At 32.8% G+C, this 12,398-nt stretch overlaps 1 protein-coding gene and 1 pseudogene across 1 annotated transcript; both read right to left on the bottom strand.

The window, feature by feature from the left end:
- Positions 1-3,669: 3,669 nt before the first annotated feature.
- On the bottom strand, positions 3,670-6,218 carry LOC122059781 (NAC domain-containing protein 19-like). Its single transcript, XM_042622814.1, has 3 exons — positions 5,888-6,218; positions 4,515-4,801; positions 3,670-4,335 (listed from the first exon to the last, which is right to left on the bottom strand). The coding sequence occupies exons 1-3, from the start codon at positions 6,216-6,218 to the stop codon at positions 3,670-3,672; spliced, it is 1,284 nt and encodes a 427-aa protein (XP_042478748.1).
- Positions 6,219-8,015: 1,797 nt separating this feature from the next.
- On the bottom strand, positions 8,016-10,693 carry LOC122059782 (annotated as a pseudogene).
- Positions 10,694-12,398: the final 1,705 nt, after the last annotated feature.

Raw genomic sequence — 12,398 nt, forward strand, 5'->3', positions numbered from 1 at the left:
GAGATACATGCCTCCTCTACTATGGATTTCAGGACTTCTTCTTTGACGTCTCTTCCGTATGTAATTGTAGATTTCAGTATCCCTCTATCCCCTTGAGTTGATGAGATGACTATTGATTTTCATTTGAAAGTTGTGTAATCTTTCATGAAAATATAGAAAGAGAAGAAGCTTATCAATATGGGGCCACAAAGCACATAGTATGGAGTCCAGATCAAGTTCTCATATGCCATTAGTCCAAGCAACTCAAGAGGAAAACCTACAAACCCTTTTAGCTCTTACTTCTGTCTCCCACTTTAATGGAAATTATTTTCTTTATTTTTATCTAAATTGTTTTTTTACCAATTTGGTGTATAGCGATTACATCTAACACTTATTTTTAATTAAAAATTATTTCTACTAATTTTTTTGATAGAATTGTTTTTTATTGATTCCGCAATACTAATGTATTATGATTCCATCCAATCCAGTATTAGAATCAATATCGTGACTCATATCAATATGAATAGACATATCAAAAAATCTTTTCTTAAAAAAAAAAAAAAAAAAAAAGACGTATCGAATCGGATCATCATATCGTTGGCATGAAGTTAAATCAAATCGTCAATTCATCAGTATGGTGTCGTATCTCCAACTTGCTGCCATGACACTTTATCACCATATCACCGCAATGGTTCCAAATTACTAATTGCCTCCGTAGGGCCATATCGTTAAAATTTCCATATCACTATTACTATCACTGCCAATGTTAATGAATGCACTCTGATACTTTGTATGTATTAATATCTGATATCGGACTGATATTGATGTCAGTGTTGGCCAAGTGTATTAGTACTCCTGGTACCGTATCCATATCCATATTGGATCTAAGAGAAACGGTTGAAGTTGAAAAGAGAAGAAATAGTTGCATTAAACCCAGAAGAGAGAGAACGAGGAGAAAGGATCAAATGATTGTATATTTCAGCATTCACCACTTGTCCCTTTTGTTTTCAAATATACCCTTCTTCACCTTTTTAACGATAGAATGTGGGACAGATATTGGTACAACAAGATGATTGTACCAGCAACGAATCCAAACTCAAGAATGAGTGGAAGATAGAAACTAGTTGATCTTCTTTAGATTCTCATAAGAGGACCTTTCGAACTCCATAATCTCATATATATATATATATATATATACACCAGTAAAATCACATGTGCATTTGCACGTGTGGCTATGTGTGTGTGTGTGAGAGAGAGAGAGCGGCATTAATCCATTTATATCCATTCAACATCAAAGGATATGCTGAAGATAAGAAAAAAAAAAAAAAATAGTGAATGCATACAAACCTGTATAGAATATTTCTTGTTTCACTATCAAAGGCTATGTTCAAAACCAAGTTCTATAAGAAATTTCCATAAAAAATTGATAGTTTCTTGAGTTTCAACTCGATATATGGGAATGCATATCAATACTGGGACGCAATTATTAGTATGTTGGCATGTGGTCTGCCTGACCATCTCCTAAGTATCCAACGTTTTGATTTACTATTTGTCCATTTGACATGTCGGATTAGATGTTTTGGATAGTAGACATCTAATTGTTAGATTAAATATTGTTGATGCAGTTATGAAATTAGCTAGTAGGATCAGAGTCTAAGTGATAAATTCATTCAGTCCAATCCAATGTTAGCAAAAAATTGTTTCCATTTTTTACCGTTTAAAACACGTTTTATTGTATGATTCCCGAAGATACTTAAAAAAACAGCAAACTTCAAGCATTTCCGTTCTAAACACGTTTAAAACACGTTCCCATTTCTATGGCATTTTTTAAGAGTTGATTTTTGAATATAATATCTACTTAATTGACCATATATCTCTCTCTTGAACTCTGATCGACCTGATTCTTTCACCAACTTGAAGTTAACGATACATATTTCTCATGATACTACCTTCCGCTCAAATTCAATTTAAAGGCCCTGAAATTGAGCTATAAACTGACTTATTTGCTGAATTTTTCTTTTTAAGTGATGACTCACCCAACAAGTTTATTAGAATGGTCTACCATTTTGAGCCACGAGAGAGTTAGTTTTTCCCTATTGATTGATGGATGAGTTGTTAATGCACCTAATGGATTAACCATGTATCAAATTTAAGATCCTATCAGTATAATATGCCACTAAGCATTAAGGTTTTACCCTTTAATAATCAAAATGTTTTGCTGAAGCTTAAATTTCAATCAGTTTCAAAGCTTCTATATATGTCTCTCCATGGAAAATTTAAACTTGACTGACACTTACCTGACCAATAGATGATGACGTGAACAACAATTTCATAAAATTTTAGTGTCAATGAATTTTCGACATGGTAGAAATTGGGCATTATAAAAAATTCCCCTTTTCTATTAATATACCAGCGAGAAAATAATGGATCAATGTTTCCATTTAAATGGGGAAGCACTTGTCGCACAGTGGCTGGTCGCTAGCTAGTGGGGTCATATTGACCCAATACGATAGTGATCAGATTGGAATATTGTTTCAATATGATAGTTCTGATCCAATCTGATACCAATCAACATATCATATTACAATTTTAAGATCAGAATTATACTATAATTAATATTGATCTCTATCAATGTATCCACCATAGGCTTCATATCATTCAGATAGGATCGATATCAAGAGAGTATTTTGGACTTATAGTAAATCCCTATAGGAATTTGTGAATCCTAGGATTGGAAGGGGAACCATTTCTCAGTTTTTATTTATTTATTTATTTTTTTGCTTAAATCTCTTTATCGCTAAATCAACACCGATCTAATTTTGTATTGAACCAGTGTCGATAGATATTAATACCTAAAACCATTGTGCCAAAATGTGATTAAAAAAAAAATGGGATCAATATTAAATCGGTATCGACCCATATTGATACCTAAAACCATTTTACAGAAAGAGATTTAAAAAAGAAACTGGGATGGAATGTTAAACTAAAAATAAGAGAGAAGTGAATAATTTTTTTTTATTAAAATAAATTTGTTAATGAAAAAATAGAGAGAGAATGAAAAAAAAAAAGGGCACATGACATGTGTTGAGTTGATCCCCTCTGACCCAAGTATAGGTCTTGTGAAAAAAAAAAAAATGAGTCTTGTGGAAAAAAAATGTCTCCAACTAAATATTAAGATGTTTAATGAAGATGTCGTGCCTTAACTAACTGTTGAATCAAAAGAAAATAAGCTAAACTAATGAGGTAAGATCATTTCATATGAAGAGAAGAGAGAGATAGACACATAGATGTCACTTGCCTTGGACACCATAAGGCCTTAGATATTCTCTAATAAGGGAGGCCCCAAATGTAACTATACAATGGGTTCATCAGGAACTCTATACACATATTTTCTTGTACTCAAATTTGTATTAAGACCTAAAAGACATAAGAAGGAAAAAAAAGTATAACACACTACTATGGGAGTACTTTATAGTCTGATATTTAAACATAACTTCAAAAATAAAAAAAATGATAGGAGCAAAAAAAAAATAATAATAAATGACTAACATTTATGAGGATAAACCCAACGCATCAGAAATACATAACTATCAAATATTTAAAAACAATAAAGTAATCATCTAATTCATGAGTTCTCAAATGAATATAAAACTAAATGATGAAAAATTTCAGTTGATCTTTATATCACCATTAGCCTGAGTCATTTGCATTCTTGTTGGTAAATGATGACTTGTCTTTTAGTACTGGTGAGATGCCAGTGGTATTTGGCAAATTAATATCATCAGAAAGAAAGTTAAAGGGATCCAAGCAGTTCTGGTTGGAGAAGTCATACTGGAGCAACATATTGTAATCCTCTTCTTGTTTGAAGTCGTATTGGGGTAACATACTGGAATCCTCTTGCTTGAAACCCCAGGAATCATTATAAACATTCCCAGTTTCTTGATAGTTACTCTCCATGAAATGTATGGCTGGCGGCATAAAAGAAATTGGTTGAAGTACTGAATTACCAGGATCCCCATAACCAAAATTGATGTTGGATTGGTAAGGATAATTACCAGTAAGCATTTGATTGGGTTCCGGAGGAAGATTGTATTGAAGAGAATGACCGGATTCATCCCAACCAGATGGATTGATCAAACCCATACAGTTATCCATCCTGTCACTATAGCTGCATAACATTCTTGATGAATTGGAATTGTTATAATCAGTATTTGCAGGCACATGATTTTCATCACCAACATCAGAATGATCACCAGTTTCAATCCTTGTATTTGCATCCTTGGCTTGAATTTCTGTATCTTGAGCTTCTGGTTTCTCTGGCTTCTTATACATCTTACATAAGACACAGTCATCCAGCTACAAAAAGATAAGAAAACCAAATAAGTATTACACTATGTTTAGTTGTCAGAAATGAACAGAAAGGAAAAGGAAAATCTAAAAAAATTGAATTTGAGGAGAGAAATAAACATAATTTTTTTATTTATCACAATGTGACAATTGATTTGTATTAGGTCACCGACATTTAATATACATACCTTCATATCATTTGGTGCTCTAATAGTTTGCAAAGGAGGATTTTGTACCACTCGAAACTCATGCATGATCCAATCAGACTTGTCACCCTTGGGAGCCTTTCCTATGTAGAACACTAATGCCTTCCTATAGCCAACAAGTTCATCATTGCTGTAAATTTTTTTATCTGCTCCAGTGGCTTTCCAATAACCCTTTCCAGCTGCTCGATTTGGTCGAAATCCATTTTTATACTTACGATCTCTAGGCGTAAAAAAATACCATTCATCCTCTCCATATGATTGGTACTTCTCTATTAATCATAGAAACAAAATAAGAAATATAAAATCACAAAACAATCACTACCATCAAAATTGTAATTTCAATTTGAAATCCTACAAACAATTAGAAAATTAATTTCCTTAGTAAAACTAATGACATTTGAAAAGATTAATCATATATATGGTTTATCAATTCAAGGGTAACTATTCTGTAGTTAATATATTTTTTTTCTACCCTCATTCTGGTCCACTTCTACAATAACACATTCCAAATCATAGAATTAGTTATAAAAATACTTCTATGACACATCAATATTTGAGGAAACACTTGTAAAATGGTAATAGGTTAGAAATACTTCTATAAAACTTGAAATAAATCTGCAAAAATAGAGAGGAAACCAGGAATTTTAAGATAACAGAGAGAATGAGAGACCAGGAATTAGGAATTAGTTATAAAAGTACTTCTACAATGCATCGGTTGTTGGGGAAAAAAAATAGTGAAATGATAATAGATTAGAAAAATATTTTGTTTCTTCAAGGAGGGAGGAAGAGAGAAACCAAGTGCAAATCATAGAATTAGCTGTAAAAGTATTTCTACCTCTCTAGTATGCAGTTAGATTTTATCTTTACTCTTACCTTTTTTGTCAATTGGGAAAAAAGAAAAAAAGAATCATATTTATCGTAAATATACACAAAATCTTTGATGCAGGATCAGGTTCATGTATGAGATTATTTTTGTACACCCCTATTCCGAACATTTAGCATCCATTAAATAGAGAGAGAGACAGCAAACTAATTATGATCTATAAAACATGTGAACATAAACAACTATAAAGAGCAACCTCCAATGAGCTATTCATGGTTAGGAAAAAAGAAAGAAAGAAAAGGATAAACAAAGTCCAACAATTATATAGAGAAAAAAATACTCTCTAATCGAAAAAAGTGAAGAAACTTCATTGGAAAGACACTCAAGTCATTGCTTGATTTAGCAGTAATGAGCATATTTTTCTTTTCTTCACTTTTTTGTGTATAATATATTTTATTCAACCCAGAAAAAGAAAGGAACTCTAAACACAAACACAAAACCAAATATATAAAAAGAAAGCAAGAAGACGAACCAGCGAGATAGTCAGGATTATGTTTGTAGAGCTCAACATCTCTGATTCGGTTAATGGGTAGTGGCTGATTCGTGATTTTCTTCTTCAGGTAGTAATTGATAAGCTCATAATCATTTGGGCAGAACCTGAAACCTGGCGGTAATGAGTTGAAGTAAGCAGAGTTATCATCATCCTCATGAAGTGCTGCTCCTTTCTGCATTCCTCCTACTACGTTCTCAGGTTGAGATTGAAAATCCATCTTCTCACTTTGATCAATCTCCTCCTGATAAACGTTAGATGGAGGAGAAGGACGAGATGGTGATGATGGCATTGTAGAGAGAAAAGAAGACATTACTAGTAAACGATAGTGAGGGTTGTGTGTACTTCCTTAATTAGGGTTTAGAAGAAGTAGATATAAAGGATAGATAATATTCTGATATCAGATTTTTTTTTTTTTTTTTTTTTTTTAATGATATCAAATCTGTTATAACAGATAGAATTTAGTTATCAAAGTACATATTTAAGCGGTATTTTCGTATTTATCAAGTAAATATACCCATAAAAATAGAGAATGTGTCTTCTAAGAGATAATTATTTAGAAAAGAGAAGCCGTTAAGTGATAATTCTGACCATTGGATACTTAAGAAATAGTTGTGATTAAAGATTTAATCCCAGTATTTGGTTTCAATTTGAATTCTTTTATTCTTATAAAAATCCCTTTTCACCCTTTAAATGGCATTAAGTGAAACAAATACTTCTACTTAAAAGTGTACATTTACCTGAAGCCTTCTTCGGGATTTTCTTAAACAAAAAAAAAAAAAAAAAAAAAAAAAGATGAGTCAGCGAATGGCTACCATGAACGGTATTAAGGTAGCGAAATTCCTTGTCGAGCGGAGCCTAACGGTCACCATAATGTATTGTTGTAAGATGGTATATAGAGTAAGCCAAATTGGTGGACAAAGTCTAGCAATGAGTCTCGGAGAACCACCACCGCCAATGTCCCGATGTCCTCTTTGTTGGTCTCCATGAAGGTCATTCCTTGAGTACTTCCACCAAAGATGGAAGAATAACAACGAATGTGGTAACATGTTTTTAAATTGTTTTCTTGGAAAACCATCGAGATGATAAATCTTACTATTCTCATCCTCGACTACTTAGAGCGAAATCAAGAACAAAAGAGATAAACTTAACTACTTATTAAGTTGGACACCAACTAAGATAAGAACACCCAATTTCTCAGTTTTGCAAATTCGACTCCATGTTTGAGTTTCGGATAGGCTGGATCTCGGGAGGCTGATACCTGGCCGATCTTATCAATGTTGGATCAGGGTTAAAATTGTAAAAAACCTCATTTTTTTATATAATGAAAATAAGGGTATAACCGACGGATTGGGCTGATCAGGATCGGTAATATATCGATATAAGCATATAGTTGAAAATCCGCATTCGATTTATATTTATATTCGTATTTGTGTAAGGGTATTCGTGTTCAGTCAGAAGATACTCGAATTCAAATTATCCGATTCATATAGGTAATTGACTACAATAAAAAAAAAAATTAGCTAACTAATGATTTTTTAAAATTTATACAGGTTCTAGAGAATGAGGAAAAGAACTAATGAGACAATTAAAAGCATGGATTGAGATTAAATTGTATATGTTAGGGTGGAAAGGTCGAGATCACACTAGTCCGAGATGTAAAGCGTTGAGATTGCAAAGCTTGGATTTGAAATCGCAATTGTAACACGAACTAATGCTTGGAAGGCCTTGGATGCGAATTGGGTGAACCATCTCATACCAATGGTGTCTTTTTAGTCTGAAATTTAAACATAATTTGTAAAATATCAAAAATGAAAATTTATACACAATTTGCAAAATGTAAAAAAATGAAAATTTATAAATAATTTAAAAAAATATCAAAAAAGATAGGAGCAAAGAACAAAAAAAAAAAAAAAAAAAAAAAAAAAAAAAAAAAAGACTAAAGGATAAACACAACGCATCAGAAATACATAACTAAAACAATAAAGTAGTCATCTAATTCATGACTTCTCAAATGGATATAAAACTCCATGAACCACAGAGTACGTCTTTACATCACAATAGAAGAAAAGCACAAAAAATTCATGAAAAATTTCAGTTGATCTTTATATCACCATTCGCCTGAGTCATTTACATTCTTGTTTGTAAATGATGACTTGTCTTTTAGTACTGGTGAGATGTCAGTGGTATTTGGCAAATTAATATCATCAGAAAGAAAGTTAAAGGGATCCAAGCAATTCTGGTTGGAGAAGTCATAGTGGAGCAACATATTGTAATCCTCTTCTTGTTTAAAGTCGTATTGGGGTAACATATTGGAATCCTCTTGTTTGAAACCCCAGTAATCATTATAAACATTACCAGTTTCTTGATAGTTACTCTCCATGAAATGTATGGCCGGCGGCATAAAAGAAATTGGTTGAAGTACTGAATTACCAGGATCCCCATAACCAAAATTGATGTTGGATTGGTAAGGATAATTACCAGTAAGCATTTGATTGGGTTCCGGAGGAAGATTGTATTGAAGAGAATGACCGGATTCATTCCAACCAGATGGATTGATCAAACCCATACAGTTATCCATCCTGTCACTATAGCTGCATAACATTCTTGATGAATTGGAATTGTTATAATCAGTATTTGCAGGCACCTGATTTTCATCACCAACATCAGAATGATCACCAGTTTCAATCCTTGTATTTGCATCCTTGGCTTGAATTTCTGTATCTTGAGCTTCTGGTTTCTCTGGCTTCTTATACATCTTACATAAGACCCAGTCATCCAACTACAAAAAGATTAGAAAACCAAATAAGTATTACAAGAAGAAAAAATCTAAAAAAAAAAATGAATTCGAAGAGAGAAATACACACAAATTTTTTTTATCACGATGTGACAATTGATTTGTGTCTAGCTTACCTGCATTTAATATACATACCTTCATATCATTTGGTGCTCTAATAGTTTGGAAAAGAGGATTTTGTATCACTCGATACTCATGCATGATCCAATCAGACTTGTCACCCTTGGGAGCCTTTCCTATGTGGAACACTAATGCCTTCCTATAGCCAACAAGTTCATCTTTGCTGTAAATTTTTTTATCTGCTCCAGTGGCCTTCCAATAGCCCTTTCCAGCTGCTCGATTTGGTCGAAATCCATTTTTATACTAACGATCTCTAGGCGTAAAAAAATACCATTCATCCTCTCCATATGATTGGTACTTCTCTATTAATCATAGAAACAAAATAAGAAATATAAAATCATAAAACAATCACTACCATCAAAATTGAAATGTCACTCTGAAATTCTACAAAGAAGTAGAAAATTAATTTCCTTGGTAAAACAATTGACATTTGAAAAGATTAATCATAGATTATTTCTTTGAATGGTTTATCAATTCAAGGGTAACTATTCTGTAGTTAATATATTTTATTTCTACCTTCATTCTGGTCTACTTCTATAATAATGTAATCCAAACCATAGAATTAGTTATCAAAATACGTCTACAATGCATCAATTATTGGGAAAAAACTGGTGAAATGGTAATAGGTTAGAAATATTTATATAAAACTGAAACAAATTTGCAAAAATAGAGAGGAAACCCATGCCAAATAATAGGGGAGTAAGAGAGATACCAAGATCCTATTTGGTAGGCAGTGCAAATCATAGAATTAGTTATAAAAGTAATTCTATAATGCTCGGTTGTTGGGGAAAAAAAAAGAGGGAAATGGTAATAAATCAGAAATATGTTTTATTAATTACTTCTACCTACAAAATAGAGAAGAAATACAAGAACTTTAAAGTAACAAGGGAAGGAGAAAGAGACCAAGATACTCTCTGCGATGCAAATCATAGAATTAGTTATAAAAGTATTTCTACCTCTCTAGTGTGCAGTGAAGCACAACTGAGCTTATGTTTTAAAGTACTGGATATACGGTGAGTGTCAATCCAAAATGTAGACTTTTTCTTTACTCTTAATTTTTTGTCAACAATAAAAAAGAAAAAAAGAATTATATTTATCGTAAATTTATATAAAACCTTTGAGGCTGGATCAGGTTCACGTACAGATTATTTGTGTACACCCCTAGTCCGAATATTTAGAATCCATTAAATACAAGGAGAGACAATGAATTCTGAATGTTGAGATCAGGAGCATTTGAGATTGTTCTCGTACGTGAACAATCTGATGTATGAACCTGATCTGGATTCAAAACCTTTTACCTATTTACATTTCAAGAAAATCACCAAATCATTGCAAGCAAAACTAATTATGATCTATGAAACATGTAAACACAAAACGACTATAAAGAGCAACATCCAATGAGATATTTATGGTTGGGAAAAATAGAAAGAAAGAAAACAAAGTCCAACAATTATATTTAGGAAAAGTACTCTTTAAAAAAAACAGAGAAGTGAACACTTAAACACAAAACCAACTATATAAAGAAAGCAAGAAAACGTACCAGCGAGATAGTCAGGGTTATGCTTGTAGAGCTCAACATCTCTGATTCGGTTAATGGGCAGTGGCTGATTCATGATTTTCTTCTTCAGGTAGTAATTAATGAGCTCATCATCACTTGGGCAGAACCTGAATCCCGGTGGTAATGAGTTGAAGTAAGCAGAGTTATCATCATCCTCATGAAGTGGTGCTCCTTTCTGCATTCCTCCCACTACGTTCTCAGATTGAGATTGAAAATCCATCTTCTCACTTTGATCAATCTCCTCCGGATGAACTTTAGATGGAGGAGAAGGACGAAATGGTGATGTTGGCATTGTAGAGAGAAGAGAAGACATTACTAGTAAGCGATAGTGAGAGTAGTTTGTTTCCTTAATTAGGGTTTAGAAGAAGTAGCTATAAAGGATAGATAATATTCTGATATCATTTTTTTTTTTTTTTAAAATATCAAATCTGTTATAACAGATAGAATTTAGTTATCAAAGTACATATTTAAGCGGTATTTTCGTATTTATCAAGTAAATATACCCATAAAAATAGAAAGATGTCTAATAAGAGAGAAGTTAAAAAAAAAAAAGAAACCGTAAGTAATAATTCTTTTGTTCTCATAAAAACGCCGTCTCAGACCTTTCGTATCGTTACCGCAAAAAAACACTAACGTTACAACATGATATAAAACACCGAAATATGGTAACATATCCGATCCTTTGGTAGCGATATAGGATGTTTAGTGCAAATCCAAGGGCTGGAAGCATGTTAGGTTGCGTGTTTGACGGTTCCTGCCCTTCTTTTGTTTAAAAGTAATATATTTTCTTGAAAAAAAAAAAAAAAAGGAAACAGGTCTCGAAAAAGCCATAAGACCATGTATGAGGACTGACGCCTGCCTAGTGCGAAATCAAACGTAATCAGCATACAAAGTTAATCTTTCGCCGGCTGATTGAAACCACCAAAATCCTTTTTTTTCTTTTGTTAATGTACTTTATGTCTTCGTGCTAATAAGAAATCCCCAAATATTTCTTTTCATCATATAATCAGAACATAATGCTATTAATTGCATTGGTGATTCTCACAAAGTATATAGTATATGTCAGTTACGTAATTTATATACACCATGAAACCAAATTTTATCTACAGTCACTTATCTACCATGATTTTTGCGATAGGTTACTTTTTTACCATCCAAAATCTCCATCATCGGACATTCTCTCCGCCATTTGAGGGCTTTCAGGTAGCGATCTCCGGTAAGTTGCGGGGCTGCGGCTAGGGCGGATGGCGGATGGCGGATGGCGGAGCTAATTTAGGACAGGAGATTAGGAGACCGTTATGGACGGTAGAGGAGCGCAAGAGCTTTAGTGTTTTCAAAAAACCCACTAAATCCTCTGGAAGCTCTGACCACTCCATTGCACACAGAAGAAAGCAATCGCAGAAAAAGAAAGAAAGAATAAGAACGAAAGAGTCCAAGTCTTTGACTTGGACTCCAAGTTTTGGTCTACTACCTAACAATCGATTGGCTGGATCGTATCAGTATCGGGAGGCTGACACCTGCTGATCTTGGATTTGCGAAGTCGGGAAAATTACATGATTATCCACTTCTGAGTTTCCCTTTACAAAATTACCCGCTAAAAGTTTCAGTTAACAAAAATACCCAAAATTAGGTTTTCCTTTACAAAATTACCCACTTAAAGTTCAAGTTAACAAAAATACCTAAAATTGAGTTAGTGTTTACAAAACTATCCACTCAAAGTTTCAGTAATAAAAAAATACATGATTATATGTGGAAGATGAAGAATCACTATTTTGGGTAGTTTTGTAAACCCAAACTTGATTTTGGGTATTTTTGCTAACTGAAACTTTGGGTGGATAGTTTCGTGAACTCAAACCTAATTTTGGGTATTTTTGTTGATCAAAACTTTTTGTGGGTAATTTTGTAAAGGAAAACCCAAAAGTGGGTAATCATGTAATTTTCCCTTTGAAATCAATATAGAATCAAGGTTAAAATTGTAAAAAACTTTTTTTTTTTTTTTTTTTTTTTTTTTTTTTTTT

This window comes from Macadamia integrifolia, chromosome 13, assembly GCF_013358625.1.
Source record: "Macadamia integrifolia cultivar HAES 741 chromosome 13, SCU_Mint_v3, whole genome shotgun sequence".
Lineage (NCBI taxonomy): Eukaryota > Viridiplantae > Streptophyta > Magnoliopsida > Proteales > Proteaceae > Macadamia > Macadamia integrifolia.